The sequence below is a fragment of the Cryptomeria japonica genome, chromosome 5, assembly GCF_030272615.1.
Source record: "Cryptomeria japonica chromosome 5, Sugi_1.0, whole genome shotgun sequence".
Lineage (NCBI taxonomy): Eukaryota > Viridiplantae > Streptophyta > Pinopsida > Cupressales > Cupressaceae > Cryptomeria > Cryptomeria japonica.
Genome location: NC_081409.1, coordinates 7,364,365 through 7,382,323, shown reverse-complemented (window position 1 = coordinate 7,382,323; position 17,959 = coordinate 7,364,365). Strand labels below are relative to the sequence as shown.

Below are 17,959 nucleotides of genomic sequence, written 5' to 3'. Positions count from 1 at the left end.
AGGGTCCGTCTTCAGTCCAGCCTTACAGACGATGTGCCCTAGTAACTTGCCCTGAGGCACCATGAATCTGCATTTCTTGGGATTTAAGGCGAGGCGGGCTCGTCGACATCTCTCCATGCATTCGCCAAGTGCGGCCAGATGTGCCTCCTCCGTGCTGTAAATGGACCAATCATCCAAGAATGCTTTGAAGTTTCCTACGGACATTTTATCGAAGATATGGAGGATTATCCGTTGAAAGGTAGCTGGCGCATTGCACAACCCGAATGGCATCCGGTTGTATGCATAGACGCCATCTTCTACGACAAAGGTGGTCTTCAATTTGTCCTCCTCTGCAATGGAAATTTGATTGTATCCGGAGAATCCATCCATAAACGAATAAATTTCATGACCCGCGACTTCCTCGAGAATGGTGTCTGTGAATGGTATGGGAAACGGATCTTTAATTGTGACAGCATTCAAACACCTGAAGTCTACACAGATTCTTATCTGATCGGCCTCCTTTTTCAAAGATATCACAATGGGTGATACCCATTCACTCGTCTAGACCTTGAAGATAATCCCTGATTCAAGCATGCGATCAATTTCATTATTTACCCTGGCCGCATAATTTTTGTTCATCCTGTATGGCCTCTTCCGTACGGGCACGGCTCCGGGAACCAGAGGAATCCGATGTACACAAAGTTCTTGTGGTACCCCCTTGAGGTCCTTATATGTCCAAGCGAACACATCCTTGTATTCGGTGAAGATTTTGAACGCCGCCGTCTTTAAGACGGGATTCCAGTCGTCGCCGACTAGAATATTTTTCTGTTCTGAAGTTTCTCCAAGGTTTGTAACTTGAAGTGCGGATTCTTCATACCTTATGGGCTTACTTTTGTCAAACTTGTGCGCTGGTGCGTCATCCACAGGGACATCCCCTTCCTTGTATTGTCCGTACTCTAGCGGAAACTCGTTCATGTCAGGTCCTTCAATCCCCAACATATTGCACCCGTACAATAATTCATAGTCTTCCATTTGCCAATGGAAGAGCCCTCTCAAAGAATCCATCTCATCCTCAGAACAGGCTTGAATTCCTAAGATGCCTTCATCATTTGGTTCCCTGCCCTCCTTCCCTTCGTCCGTATCGTCTCCGTCGGACTCTGACTCCGACGCCAACTCTTCACTGACCAATTGAGTTTTGAGGTCAATGGTATACCTTCGGCCAGCCTTTTCCATGGACAAGGTGTTTTTCTTCCAATTGTGATTTGCTTTGGCCGCCACCAACCAGCCTCTGCCGAGGATGGCGTCGTACCCCTTCTTCTACAATGGGATGACCACAAAATTCAGGACGAATGGCTGTGTTCCGATCGTCACCTGTTGCGCCATGAGTGTGCCAAGCGGCTTGATGCCGTGTTGGTCTGCTCCCAATAAATTAAAGGTGGACGGCCAGAGAGTAGGTTTACCCAATTTTTTCCATGTTTCCTTTGGCAAGACATTTACTCCCGACCCGCCGTCGACAATTGTGTCGGTCAGGATGGTGCCCAATATACCCATCTCCACCACTGCTGGGTGTCTACCATTGTTGATCGTCAGGGTTAATGGGTCTGCTGCTGTCTCGCCAAGGTTGTCCTTGCCATGTATTGGTTGGCCTACTGGGGTTATTATTGCGGATTGCAACAACGTCGCTCGCAAGTGCGGCATACTTTCCAGGAGGTCCTTCATTTTGACGGGTATCTCGACCTGTAACAGTTGGTTTATAATATTTGTTTCTCCTTCAGAGCGAGAAGTACCCGCAAGCCCCTGTGCATCCTTGCTCCTTGACATCTCCTCCTCTAATTCCGCTCGTGCCTCCAGTGCCTTTCGTTTTTCCGTACGGGGGTCTGGATAAGTGGCTGCTTTCGTCTTGGACCTTGTTATGGCGAGTGCATCCTCCGTTTCTACATTCAATAGGTTCACGCCAAATTTGGGACAATTGCCATCATCATGGTCCCCCGGACCGCACCACTTGCAAAGCTTTTGTGGTGCTTCCTCCACCGTACAGTCTCTGGCGAAATGCCCCCAGTGATTGCAAGCTCGGCATTGTATCATCGGCCGCCCTTTAGCGTCGTATTGGATTCGGCTTCTATTATTCGTATTGTTATTATTGCCTCTTCCTCGCCTGTTGTTTCGGTAGCCGCCAGACGAGGCGTTGTTGCTCGCAGGCTGGGACGTGCCGGCTGACGCAGATGGTTCTGCAAAGAGAACCTGTTGGCTACGGGTCCTCATATTGTACGGACACTCCTTGGTAAGGTGTCCGGCAATCTGACAAATATCACAAAATGCTTTTTTCGGACAAGACCCCTTGGTGTGTCCGTCGGTACGGCAGTCCGTGCACCATAACTCCCCTTCGTCGCCCTTGCTTGTGCTTCCTTTTGTTGCCTTTATCTCTCTCATCATTCGCTCCATATCTTTTTGGAGAGCCCGTACCTTCCGATTAGAGTCGTCATCACTACTATCACTTTTGTCCGAAGAGGAATCATCGTCCGTCGAGGATTTATTTTTCTTCTTCTTGGACGTCTTCTGTTCACTTTCTAAATCCATTGCCCTGTTATAGGCGTCCGAATATGAAGAAGGGGGTACTATCTTCATTTTTCGTCTAAGGGATTTCTTTAGACCTTCCACGAACCACCGTTTTTTCAATCCGTCTGCCGGCTGGTTCTCCATCTTTCCTAGCAGCTCTTTGAGCCGCCGGCTGTAGGTTCAGACAGTCTCGTCCTTCCTCTGTTTCGTGTCGTAGATTTCGGCTACGATCTCATTATCGTCTCTTAGGAGACGAAACTCTGCTTGAAATTCCTTCTTTAGGTCTGCCCATGTGCCAATTTTAGCCTTATCCGTGTTCGAAAACCAGTCGATGGCTACGCCCCTCAGTGTTGCGGGAAACTGTGTTACCCAATCGTCCTCATCGGTAACACCATTCGCTCCCCAAATTGTTTCACACGTGCGACAGTGGCGGACAGGGTCTTCTTTCCCATCCCCATGGAACTTTGGAAGTTTTTGTTTTTGTGCCATACCTTGCCTTTTTACTACTGGTGGTGGCTGTTGTCCTACTCCTGATGGGTCAGATCCTATAAGGGGTGCTTGACCGCCGTGCCCCGGTGTCCCTCCGACACTCCTGGCAGCCCCGGTGTCTTCTCCCTCTACTGCCTCCTCCCCACTCCTTGGAGTTTTGCTAGCCTCTGGTGTGTGTGGCAAGTCCCTCAACTCCCTCAACTGAGTTTGGGTACACTCTATCCTGCGGCGGGTTTCCGCAAGTAACTCCTCCCGACTCCGTGGGTGGCCTCTGGCCTCACCGTCCCCTTCGGAGCGTTCCTCCTCTCTTCGCTTATACCTCTGCCGCCTTTCCGCTTGCTGTTCAAGGATCAAGGCACGTTGGGCTACTGCACGTTCATCTATATATTGTTGTTTATTTTTGTCTTTATTCAGTGTATTGGGCATTAATTCCCAGACCGCTTTAATGACATAAAAAGTAGAACACTTTTATTCATTCATAATGTGGAAGACAAGTTTATGTCAACAATATGACATAATTATTACAATAAGTGTTTTTTATTCCGTCCCGTATGGCTCACGGTTCAAATGCCCCTGGCGCCATCTCGTTCTGCTTCCCGTTCCTCGTACTATTGCAAAATTTCTTGGCGTCGCTCCTCCCGGGCAATCTCCTCCAGGCGAGCTTGTTGTGCCAACGATGCTTGTGCTAGCAGTCGAGGGAGATGGTTCATCAACCGATTTACCTCCGGACTCACTTCCAACGCTGTCCACACGGCACTTGGTGGGACTCCTGCCTCTGCCGCCTCTCGTCGCACGTGGGTCTGAATGGCTACTTGGAGTAGAATCGAAAATTCTCTCGTCGCAGTGTCTTCTCCTATATAGAGTTCTGTTTGGGCATCGTCGACCTCCGAATTCACCTCACCAACGGGTAGGCCCATTGTGTCTGTGCGCCATCCGTGTCTCCGTGTCTCCTGTTTCGAGTTCGTGTCGGCAACGGCGCCAAATGTTTACCTCACTGGGTAAACAGGAAGAATACAGAAACTGAACAACAATGTACAATGCAAATATAAAAGAAGTACCAGAATAAGCTTTCCATTAATGTCAAAGGATGTTCATATTATATCCGTCGTCAACAATACATTACATCTGACACGGCTAACATTCCCTGTCTCAACACCCGGAGGTGGTACAATATATGACTGCCGAAGGGGTGCGACCCAACCGTCGCGACTCTAACTACCTACCCATCGGCTAAACTAACTATTGATAATTAACATTACTAACTATACACTTTTTCCCGATAACATGGATATGCGAATTTCACCATCAATCAAGCATATTTCTTCCACTCATCTAATAACATGAAATCAAATATGAGAAGTATAAAGACCATGCAAATTGTCGAATCGACCCATAAATTTCACCATTTCTTCAATGAAGTTACAAGTCTTTTACAACAACATCTTGGCAACAATCTTTGCCTTCTCTCTCTACTCTACTCTAATTGCTATTCTAATCACCTTCTAACTACTCTCTATTCACTAACTAACTCTAACTCTCTCTAATTCCTAATGCCTTTACAAAATGAAATGCCAGGGCTTATATAGTGCCCTCAATACAATTCGATGGCTTAGATCAATTCGAGATCAATGGCCAAGATTCAACAATGAAAACCCTAATTAGGGTTTGTTACAACCATTACATAACATTTAATGCTTGACCAATGATAAAATTGTATTGCTTGGACACATGTCCTCTCTAGAAAAATCGACCAATGGATAGCCGGGGTAGGTACATCGGAGTTTGTGCCACCTTCCATGAGTTAGGTACATTGAATCTGGAAATGCTGAGGTGGACCACACTGACTGGAGAAGTGATGACAACCCTTGTTCTGACTTCTTGCGTCCTTGATTTGCAGGATGATGATGTACCTCGCCTTGAAACGCTGGATTGGAGGAGGCCGCCCTTGTCCTTGCTTGATCGTCCTTGAGGAGACCGTCCTTGATCTGGCTTGATTTTCCTTGAGGAGAATCTTCCGACTTGCAAATCCTTCGAGCTTGGAGTCGCCATCTTGATACCTACACAACATTTCAAAATTAGTAATATATTTTGCAATGTGGAAATATAGACTAGAAAGAGGATTTAAGTTTTAAATTAGGAAACCTCATGATAAATCTTTGAATTATCATTTCCTAAATTTACTAAGCCACTTGAGATTGAAAATTCAAAATTCAAAATTGAGACTAGGAGAATCTCGCCATACCTCCACTTGGGAATTAACTCTAAGAAAAGATGCAAAATTAAGCAAGTTTGCTAGGCAAAATGTGGATCAAAGTCTTCAAAATGTGCTTCTTCTATCAACTTCACCACTTCTAGCCTTCAACGTCTTGAGGAAAATTCGCTCCACCTCTAGCCTTCAACTCGCACTCCTTTATTGCTCCTTCAAAATCGCACTTGGACAAATGATTGAAAGATGGATTAACATGCTCAACACACCCCTCTTATATAGGCGCTCATCTTGACAATTGCCCCTAGGCCGACTTGGAAAATAGGCCCAAAAAACAAATAAAATTTAATAAAAGAGGGGGCCGACCTTGCAAAACAATACCCCAAGCGCTCCCCTTTTTTTTAAAATTTAATTTAATAATTAATTAATTTAAATGCCTTTGTAGTTAATAATTTCGATTTTTAAAAGGCTAAATAAATTAATTAAATACCTTATGCGCTATTTTTAAATGCCAATTTAATTTTTTTAAATATCTCAAGGTTTCATCGAAATTGGCATTTAATGTGTCATAGATGATATTGGTGCCTAGGCATGGCAAGATAATGGACATCAACAAGATCGCTCTAGTCCCTGGGAGAGGGACAGGAGCGCCCTTCATTTTGGCCTTGTTTTTCTTGTTTTTCACGTTCAGAGTCATGTCTTAGACGTCCAAAATAGCATTTTAATTGGGAATCTTGAGCTTAATTCGTCCCTTTTGTGGAAGGAGTGCGCTTTAAAGTACTTTCGCCCTGGTCCCTTGGTGAGGGACAGGAGCAAACTTGCCCTTTTCCTTGGGTCTTTGTTTCTTTAATCACCAATTTATATCGCAAGGCAGGTAACAATGTTATCTATTCATTCCATGCATACTTTACTCGTCCTTTACAATGCAAATTTGATATTTGAGTGAATATCGCCCTGGTCCCTTGGTGAGGGACAGGAGCGAACCTTTGTTCCTTGTGCTCATCCTTGTTTATATCAACTTGCAACTGTCTTCACAGTGTAAAATGATGTTCCTTACTCCCTTTTGAACACTTGAAATGTGAGTGGCAACTTAAACTTGGACACACTTGAACATTTCGCTCTGGTCCCTTGGAGAGGGACAGGAGCGAACTTCATTTTCTAGGCTCAATCACACTTTGCCCATGTTTAAAATTATCTTCAACGGACTTGTTGTGCCCCCTTTCACTCATCCTTGACATGTAATTTGCTTCATCTTGGCGAGAGATTTGTCTAAGGAAGAAATCGCTCTGGTCCCTGGGAGAGGGACAGGAGCGCCTAGGACAATATGGGCTTCACTTGGCGTTTTTGCAATCTTCAAATTATCTTCAACGGATTCGTTACGCCTCCTTTGCTTGCCTCAAACTTAACACTTACTTGATCTTCGCCCAAAACCTGTCTTATAGGGAAAATCGCTCTGGTCTCTGAGAGAGGGACGGGAGCTATCACTTTAAATTCGCCCTGGTCCCTGGCAGAGGGATAGGAGCGATTTTGCTTCTAGGGTCAATTTTCCTCATGATTGCGCTTTCAAGTTATATTCAACTGATAAAATGTATCTCCTTTGATCTTCTCAATTCACGAAATCGTTCAAATCTTTCAAGGGCAAGGCAATTTTGGATTTCAAGCTCCGGTCCTTCAATGAGGGACAGGAGCGATTTTTGTCCTCCAGGCCCAAATGCTTCACTTTTCACCATGAAATGTCTTTGCTAGGGAAGATATCATCCTGCTTCATGCTATGAATAAAAGTTAATGTCCAAAAAAGGTCTAAAATTGTGCATATAAAGAAAATCGCTCTGGTCCTTCAGTGAGGGACAGGAGCGAATTTGACCTTCTAGGCAAAAACTTCATCATTTCATTGTTTTTGATCAAGTCTGGATGCTCCATCATGCTCATTTTGCCCTTCACCATGCCTTTGATGTCTCAATTCGTCCAAACAAGGTCAGGAATGGCTCAAATAAGTATTATCGCCCTGGTCCCTTGGTGAGGGACAGGAGCGCTTCGCCTTGGTCCTCCTGGGAGGGACAGGAGCGAAATTCGCTCTGGATCCTCAGTGAAGGACAGGAGCGAAATTTGACTTTTCGAACTCTCTATCAGGATAACTTTTATGGAATATAACATTTAAGTATAAGTCCTATACTTTAAGTTATATTCCATATATACTTTCAGGGTGTTTGAGAGTGGTTTCAGACCTCCAGGAGTTATATTGCAAAATCTAGTTTTTTGAGGTTTTTCAGTTTCCAGACTTAGTCAAATTCAGGATCAGGACATTCCAGACTTAGCCAAATTTCAGGACTAGGGCATCACTTAAGTAGGACTTGCTACCCTATTGATCTCCCCGACAGCACTCAAAATGCAAAGGCTAACTAACAAAACCCTAAAAAACCTAAAGACCAAACCCTAAAAAGCAAAAAAGCAAGGGTCCCCCATTTGCAATGGGGCGATGTGTGAAAACGTCACAACAGTTCCCTAGGCCATTTCGTGGAACTATGTTACCTAGTTTGTTTTAGGCTTTACCTAGCCCCCTGTTTTTCCTACTCTAATTTTTCTAATGTTCCTATTCCAAAATCAATACAAATCATGCGCTAATATCTTTTCTTGTGTTCTTGTCACATTTTTCTTTATCCTTTGGGTTCACTAAAACTGTAGATGATAGATATAAGATAATATATAATGTTTATTTTATACTTGCTTTTACTTTAAAACAATGAATAGTAACTAATCTTCCTTATGTGCGTGCCTTGCAGATGAGAAGCACGTATTGGAAAGAAGAGCAAAGAAAGAGAAGATTGGGGGCAAAACCCCTCAAATATCCTTTATTGTATCCTCCAAATATTTCAACGTAATACTTATACAATTTACTCTTAGCATACTATATCACCTAGTGTCATGAACTTGATAAAGTGTGGCCAATATGTACAGTTAGAAATTGCCTACGTTGCAATTGCAATTTCTACTCGATATTAGGTGTTATTCATGATAGTGTTTGTTCCCATAGCATGTTTTACCATATATTTAGACAATTCCTCAACCTTAAAATAGATTGTCAAGATGCCAAAGGGACACAACCTTATCCAGTATCTACTTTTAACCAGCTTTTAAAACTTCTTGAAATTTTCTGCCTACTCAAATCTAAATCAAATGCAATAGTGACCTGGTCACTACTATAATCGAAGTAGTGTCCATGCACAATGAACCATTTTCAAACAATTATAAGTCAAATCTTGTGGCATTTTTTATTTTTGGAATGACTAGTTTATGAGCCATCTTCTTAAATAAGTTATTTAAAACATTATTTTTCATCTCAAGATTTCTAAAATATTTGTTAGCAAACTTTTGGAATTCTTTTTCTATTTTTAAATTTTTTGCTATTGTTCCCATGAGCTCTCGCAAATCTATTCTTTCTTCCTCCAATCTTCCAACCTTTTATAAACTTTTGGAGTAAAACTCCATTGCCAAGAAGTTAAGGACACAACCTGCAATATAACCTTCAAGGAGAGAAATAGATATTTCACCAAAGAGATGAATTGATTTGAGATGTTGAGATATGTACATTGGCCTTGCTTATAAAGGCAAGAGCAATAGGAAGGAGATCACATGGTATGGACATGTGTCTCAATCATATGTGAGAGTAGGTAGTGTCCATCTACCAACAACTACTCAGCTACAAATATTAATGCAACCTAAAATATTAAATGATAAATGCCTAAGTTGGACTTAAGCATGATTAAATATTATTTACTCCAACACCCCCCCTTGAGTGCAACTTAGGGAGAAGATTATTATGCAATATGAGCAAGATGCAAGATGGGTCCCAGCTACAAAACCAATTAGGTAGCCATGTGCAATGCAAATGCAATGCAATGAAAAGAAATGAAATGAGATCTCTCACAAAGTGGAGAAAAGGAGAGAACCCTGTGGGATAAAACTCCTTTCCAAAAGAGAGAAATGAAACAAGATGATGATGCATGTATATACAATCAAGAATCCACCCATAGGAAGGAAGAAGAGAGACATGATATCCCCCCCCCCCCCCACCATAATGAAGAAGCTTCAATGCCAATAAAGTATGCCTGGAAACAAAAGATAATCCAATGCCTACAAGCAAACAAGTCCACTGAATGATGAAGAAGTCACCCTATGTCCAACTGAAAGATGGAGGAAGGAATTATCAAAAGAGAAGTATTTCAAATTTGATAAGACTCCAAGCTCAAATAAGCCACCACATACTCATGGTCAAACTCAACCAAGGAATGTGACAAAGCAAGTTAAGGAGAAAACTCATCAATGTCAATCTCCAAAGACAATGTATCAAAGATTGTTCTAGAACTGACATCAAAGAGGAGAGAAATCCCCTTAAGTATGTCTCCCAAATCTGCAATATGAGACTCCACAAACAAGTCTGAAATAACTGCCAAATACTCATCCCACATAGCAATATTTGGAACACTATGATCAACCTTTTGAATAGAAGCAATCTCTAAATTTGAAGAAGCAGGTGTAGGAGGAGGAGGAAGCTCAACACTAGTCTTAAGAACACCAAGGTTCAAATGACCAAACTTCTCCTCACAAACACGATTCACCCTTGATGGAAGGGTGTGAACATCAGCCAAAGGAACATCATAATCAAGAGCAAAATGAGAGAAGGAATACAAGCGAGATGCATGATCAACCATACCTATAGCAATAATGTATACATGATCAGGAGTGAACTCAACTATCTTTCCTTGTGCACCATGAGTAATTTAATAAACTAAAACGAGATTAGTGGTCAAGGAGGGTACACAAAGAACATAATAGAAAGATCATAACCTTTCCCATAAACCTTCATATATATATATTATTACCCATCAAAATGTTAGCTGAACAACAAGGCTCAAAAGAAGAGAACATATCCAAAGAAGATGCCATATGATGAGATGCACCTGAATCAAGAAGCCATCTCCCGTTTTTAGGAATAGTGGAAGCCAAGAGTTCTTTACCTTTCATCCCATTGACAAATCCTGCAATTACTGACTGTGTTGATGAAGATGCTGCCAATTGAGATGATGAAGAAGATGGAGAAATTGATGAGGGAAGCGGGATATGGTGCTTTTGAAGAAGGTGTGAAAGCTCATCAATTTTCTTAATATAACACTTATGCTCATCATGTCTTGATCTTTTGCAATAAACACATTTGATCTTCTTTTTGGATGATTCCTCTTGAGAAGAGGTCTTGGACTCAGGAGGAGGTTGTGAAGGAGAATCCTTAGCTCTCTCATTAGACTTAGAATCCTTATTATGTTTCTTGTCCTAGCTACTTGAAGCCTTTGGATTTGGGTCCTTTAAAAGAAGTATTTGCGACAATGGAGGCGTCAATGTACCCATTTGTGCCAACTTTGCTTGTTCCCTTGTCAGTTGTGTTGCAAAACCATCAAAAGAAGGCATTTTGTGTGCACTACCTAGAGCATCCATAGTAGCATAAAATGCATAAACAAATACAAGATAATCAGGAACTAGCTTAGAGAGAATAGAAAAGATCAACTACTCATCATCTTTTGTAACCCTGCATTTAGACAATTGCAACCTGAAAGAATTGAGCTTGGTGAAGAAGTCCCGGATATTATCAAAATGTCAAGGATCAATACTCGTTAGTTCATTCTCCAACCTAAATTTCCTCATCTTATATATCTTACCAAAGAGACTCTCTTGGATAGTCCAAATATCATTGGGATGTGTACAAGATGCAACATGATATCAAAGATCAGTAGAAATCAGCAAAATAAGAGTTCCAAGAGCTTCATCCCTTCTATCAAACCATTTTCTCTTTTCTACAGCATCTATGGGTTCAGGATCTTGGCCTGATGTGATTTGCTTCAATTGCAATTTCAATAATAAAATCTCCATATCGGATTTCCACTTATGATAGTTGTATGGAGTTAGAAATTATATTTGAGGCAAATCCATAATGAAACAAGAGAATGCAACAAATTTGCCTCACAATACCATCAAATAACTCCTTTCTTCACAAGAAATGAGCAATACCAATATCTGACTTCAACGAGCTAAAAAGGGCATCAAACAACAAAATATGTGAAAAATAACTAACCATTGCAAAGTTGACGAAAAGACCTTTCCTTCGATATCTGGTTTGCAAAAATCGGACTCTGTTTGCAAAAGTTATGCAAAAATGAAAAAGGCCTATTCTAGGCACTTTCAGAATCCACAAAAGCCCCTAATTCCAACATACGACCACAGAGAACAATTCAGCGGCAAAAAATAAGCCCTTTAGGGCTGAGACGATATATGTGGTGGGTTCCCCACCACATTAGCTCCAGTCAACCAATCAATAGGCCACACAATACTCACCAATCGGCCAAGTACCAAACACCACCACCATGTGCGCACAAGAGAGGTCTCCACAAGCAACCTATGAGCATAAGCTCACGATGGTATAGGAGGCAGACAAGTTATATAAACAGCCAAGATCCCCAACACCCCAAAAATAGGAAACGTCCCATAAACATTCCTTGTTTGAGAGGAACATCCTCGAAACTAGGAAGTAATAATGACACGGTGAGGGGACATCTCCCTCAAGTCCCTACACCTCAAGACATCCTCATCCTAGAAATGTCAATTTTTTAAGGGCCACCTCCTTGTGGAACACTACTTTTATTAATATATTGGTATGTGTTATTCTTCTCATTTAATTTGGTCCAAAAGCTTGTTACTCTTTGTCATGTTATACTCATTTCTAGCTAATTTAGCATTCTCTCAAGTCATCCTTGGCTTGATGTTGCCAAAGTTGTTTCCTCAATGATTCACCAATGCCTAAAACTCATGCATGATAATGAGATAATCGCCATCCCACGTCATGAGTACTAGCCTCCCTCCAAACTTGGGAACTTCACAATAGAGCCTCCTTAGCCTCCCTCCAAAGTTGGGAACTTCACAATAGAACCTTTCATTACAAATCCTAAGAGGCCTCCTTACACATGACATAACACTTTGCTTAATCTATATGAATGTTATTGGCTTTAGAAGGCCCATTATTCTTACTGATAATCTTGCTCTTCCTATTGAGGTCCCTGATATTTTTTCTCAAGCCTCATATGCCAGATTATTTCACCACTTCCTATACTACATCCACTCCTCTTTCTCATCCTCCTAGGCCTCATACTAACCTGCAAACCAAGCTTCCCAAGCCCTAGCCTAAACCGCAACCCCAGCCATAGCCTCAACCTTCAACCTAAAATCACCCAACCCACCTCAAACAAAGCCAAAATCCAAGGGCCCTCCTCTTCCTAAACCTATTGTGGCCCTCCTACCCTACCACCCTTCTTAGCCCCACCTAATATTCCCTCTTCAACTTGTTCCTACCATCTCTCTCCTCTAATTAACCCTAACTTCAAAAATGATTTGCCTCAAGACACAAATTGCTTTCCCTAGAGCCTCAACCTAAATTTATTACTCCTACTAACTTTTGTATTCCCTTTCATACGCCACTTGTCACTACCATAGTTCCCCTTTATTTGGTGCTACTATGAATCCTATTACCATTCCTAAGGACCCTCCTACTGGTATTTCTAATTTCTCTACTACTGTTGCTACTCTTTTCACTTCTACAATACTTAATACACCTCTCCCTTCTAATGAGGCATTATTTAAGAACATTGCTAACATTCTTTCTCTACCTTCTAGATTTATTCTTAACACACCTTTCTCTCTTGAGCTTCCTTTGGAACTTTCTCTTAGTCATCTGAAATGTTTGGCAAAGCTCTCACCTGGATATTATGACAACAATGATTGCTTGGAGGATACTTTTTATAATTCTATGATTGACAAATTTCTTTGTGTTTCTTAGTACTTCCAATATATGTTTTGTCATCAATTCCTTCCTTAGTATGGATGACTCATGCCATCCTTCTTGGAACATGATTACATAGAAAAGGAGACGCATTATGTTTTTCGTTAATATGTATTTGGATTGCTTCTCTATGTTTTAATTCCAAACTCATCTCCTTTGATATTTATATAATTAGGGACAATTCAAGGAACTAGGGTGCTTCACACATTTTTAATGTTGACCCACAAACAACTATCCCCATCCACCATATTTATGGTCTCCCACTTCTTTATTCCTACTTCTTCCTTTGTACTTGTTGTTCTATGTGTATGGGGAATGATGACAAATACATGAGCAATTCTATTGTACAATTCCAATATTCTTGACCTCATACACATAGATCCCTTTGTTTTCCATATTATCTCTTTACTTTTATCTACTTCATACTCTCATTTCTATGTTTGACTTCTTTAATGCTCTACCTTTACACCATTTTGCTCATGTTACATTTTCTTTCAATAATTTTCTCATGATTATTCTTCATTCTTGATATCTACTCCATACTCTCATATCTATGTTTGACTTCTCTAATGCGCTACTTTTACACCATTCCACTCATGTTACTTTTCTTTCTATAATTTACTCATGATTCTTCTTATATAAATGGATATTTAACACGGCCTCATATGATGACAAATTTTCATAGTTCCACAGAGTTTCTTGACAAGGGGACACGAGGATGGGTTTCGGAGATGGGGGGACCAAGGGCATAAATTTGGGGATGGCAAGGGGACAGCAGCGGAGCGGCGGTGGGGGGCCGGTGCTGATATACAAATTGAGGTGAATTGAAACTTTCAAGGCAAAATCTGCAATATAACATCTCTATGACTGGCCCATGAAAGGCAAACTAGCTTTCACAAAGTTAAAGGTTGCAATTAGTATGTATGGCATGTGCCATACAGCAAGCAACCCAATGGCATCCTCAGCGGAGGTGGTAGAGGTGGTGGTGTTGTGGGGGGACTTTCCCCAAGTCCCCAAGTCCTGAATATGTCCCCATATAGGGGACACAAGATTTTTGGGGGGGACGCGTCCCCATGGAACCCTGCAAATTTTCCTTGTTTATCTTTATGATTCATATGACATGCTTATATTATTCTCTTTCTTGGCCTTCATTACAATGGCAAAAATATATACACTTTTTCGGGGGCCATCACTGCTTTGCATCCTATCTCTTTTATACTTGATATTCCTTTCTTATTTTCCTACTTCTTACATATTCTTGGGGGCGCTATGGCCTACTTCTTACTCCTTCCTTGTATTATTCTTTCTATCCTACACGTTAGCACAATTTTCTTTCTATCCAAAAACTCCTTAAACTAATTCCATCCCATAGCCTAAATAAATTTAAGGGGGTAATATACTCCACCACATTCTTAATCAGGATTTCCAGTTACCCAATTCTTGGTCCCTAAGCCAATTTTTATGGTCCCTAAATCATTTTGTGGTCCATACACCATGTTATCCAGGTTGTTTTAGGCCTGGCCTGGCCACCTATTTTTCCTACTCTCACTTTTCTTAAGTTCCTGTTCCACAGTCAACCCAAAGCACGTGCCAGCATTTTCCTGTGTTCCTATTACTTTTTCTTTCTCCTCTCTCACCCGACCGAGTTCACTTAAATGAAAGATGATAGATAATATATGATGTTGTTAATTTTCTAACTTTTTTTAACTTTACCTAGATGAACAATCGTTGATTTTCCTTATGCGTATGCCTTGTAATGCATACTGGAAAGACGAGCAAAGAAAGAGAAGAGGGAGCAAAACCCCACGTATCCTTTACTATATCGTTCAAAAATTTCAAATTATTATCTATGCAATTTAATTTAGCATACTATATGACCCAGTTTCGTAAGTCTGCTAAATATAGAGTTGGAAATTGCCTAATTTGCAATTTCTACCTAAATTATACACTCGTTTTAGTATCAATTCCTATAACATACTTTAGGATAAATTTAATCAATTCCTCAGCCTTAAAACCAACTTTCAAGATGTCATATGAACATGACCCTGCTCAGTTCCTATTTCTGACCAACTTCTGAACTTTCTGAAAATTTGTGCCCATTCGAACTCTAAGGCAAATGCAGTAGAGACCTGAACATACGAGCTCAGTAGTGGCCACGCACAATAAACCGTTTTCAAACAATTAAAAGCCAACTCTTGTGGTGTTTTTGCATTTTGGAACAATTACCATGCGCGCTATCTTCTTAAATGAGCTATTTCAAACATTATCATTCATCTCAAGATTTTTAAGTTTTACAATTAGTTTCTCTAATTCTAGATTTTTGGCTATTGTTTCCGTGAGCTCTCCAAAAGAAACCTATCAGTTTCTTCTTCCGCTCTTCCAACCTTCTATAGACTTCTTCCATAGCTTCTACAATTTTCCTAATGCCACCATCATTACCCATGCATAAACTCGTAGCCCCATACTTCACCCCCAATATACCCTTGACATCTCGGCAAATCCATAACCCTTGCTTTTTAAATTCACGGTAGCACTTGTCACACAGTGGTTGAAAGCTTGTAGAAACTCCCTAAAACATTTATTTACCAGCACTTTTTGCACCCAGGCCATCACGCACCGATATTTCTATGTTACACATGGAAGTTAAAATAAACCAAGCAAAGGCTTGAATAAGGTGGGCTCCCAAGCAACCTAATTAATTGTTCTTGTCCACCCTACAAGTCTTGGCCCTAATATCTGTTTACAGAAAAACCGTCTCCAAAATCTGCAAACACAACGACAAGAAGCAGAGGAACATGTACGAATTGTAGGAGTTTAAGATTCCGGATCTCAAAGAACGCCACGGCTCTAGTAGGGTCCCTACCGAATTAGATGATAGCTGCAGCAATTTTCCAAATTCAATTTCCCTCACTTCTGCACTTTTCATGTGTTCAGTACTGCGTCACACCACACTACTATGGTTGCAACTACTCCGTGGCAGTCTCTACCACAACCTGTCATGCTTCTGTACAAAATCTGCTTCTAATTTCATGAACCTCATTGCTCAAGTTTGTTTCCGCTTCAGTCAACGATCTTCAGCTCCAACCGGTGAATCGGAGATGCTCTTCCTAACCCTCTTCATCATTTCAGTAGCTTAGATAATATTTCGTATATAACCCAGCTCTTGATACTAATTGGATTTACCATTACTTAATTTTGTATACGTTTTTCATTTCTCGAAGGAAAGTAAACAATCTTGCTAGTTTAATTAACAAAAATTTAACGTAGAGGTTGGTTAGATCAAAGATCGAAATTTCTTTTACACATACAATACCAAGTTGAAGAGTACTGTTAATGAACTGTTCAACACAAATCTGTCAGCATACGCACAGCTTAATCTAGATATTCTACGAAGATTTTACGCCGCAAAAACGAACCTCGATATGCGAAACACATTCAGAGGGATAGTGTTCCCAAAATTTTCCCTACAGTTCGCCGGCGCCTCTGAAATTATACTTCTTAGATCCACTTACACTAATAGATAAATTAAATCAAACGATTACTTAGCTTCCTTGCAGTACAAATCATAATCTGTAGAGATCAATCCACCACAAATAACACCAACTACGGGCAAAAAACTGTAAAGCGGTCTGACGAGTTTATGGCAAATTAATAGACTAGACTTCAACTCACTTCCACATAAAGTCAATATTCAGATATACATTAAAAACAAATAAAAGGGGAAAATAATAACAATCTCGCCAACAATAATTCCTCTAAAGCTGCACACAGAAATTTTCTGTACTACAATTCTACAAATAACCGAAAAATAACAGCTTTCTTTGGATAGACATAAATTTTTGAAAAGTAACTGTATTAATTACGCACATATTTAACTGTTGACGCAGAAAAACATAATACTAACCCCGCCGAAACCCCGCTGAAATAAAGATGACTCAATTCTTCGTATAATTGGATCTCTGAGATGCAACCTGGCGCACAGCAGCCGAATGCACACGAACATTATGAACATTACGCTCACTGCAAAACCTAATATAGTCATGCTCAAATTAATGCCTGAGCTTAACATGTTTTCTTGTTTTTTCTCTCTATTTTTTTCACTCCGATCCACCCTGTTCGAATGGCGGTCGTACAATTTTGTATAGAAGTTAGAGCTTCTGAAAAGTCCAGGTCTTTTATTTATGGGATTATCTTAAATGCTGTAACTACCTTCAGCTTCTCTTCCAAGCAGCCTAAATGAGTATAGGAGAGACAAGTCGTATAGATTAAAATAAAATTGATGACTTTTTTTAATAATAATAAAGAGGGGAATATATTAATTGATATTTTTTTAAAAATAATAAAGAGGGGAATATATTAATTGATTTTCATTGTGAAAGGAGCATTGCAGGATGAAATGGAATAGACGTGTAGCGAAGCTTACACCTTGACTTTTTAAAAATGCGAGTGTAGTGTCTTCACTCTATTGGACAAGTGCTTGCATGTTTGTACAAGCATATACGTCTTGATATTGACAGAATGGTTCCTTACACCATCAAATATTTTTTAACTACAGGGGAGTAGGTAGTAACTCGTAATGACTACTAAATCAAATATTTTAGATATATATCATTTTATAATGGTGAAAATTATATTTATAGTTTTATTTTGATTAAAATGTTTTTTTAATATTAGTAGTAAATTATATAATAATGATTTTATAGGTAGTATATTTTTGTGTGTTCAATTTATGATATCATCATATTTAGATCTATTATCATCATGTATTTTTATACATTTATTTTAATATTTAGATCTTTTATTCATTGCTCTAAATTAATTTTTTGTGATATGCTCTTGTATATAAAAAC

The 17,959-nt window shown here is 40.3% G+C and overlaps 1 protein-coding gene across 1 annotated transcript in view; it reads right to left on the bottom strand.

Annotated features, from left to right (window-relative positions):
- Positions 1–17,362, bottom strand: part of LOC131077965 (uncharacterized) — a 65,505-nt gene extending 48,143 nt beyond the window's left edge. The window contains exon 1 of the mRNA XM_058015573.2: positions 17,014–17,362. Coding sequence (XP_057871556.1) covers positions 17,014–17,178 — 165 coding nt within the window. The 5' untranslated portion in view covers positions 17,179–17,362. The remainder of the gene's footprint in view (positions 1–17,013) is intronic.
- Positions 17,363–17,959: the final 597 nt, after the last annotated feature.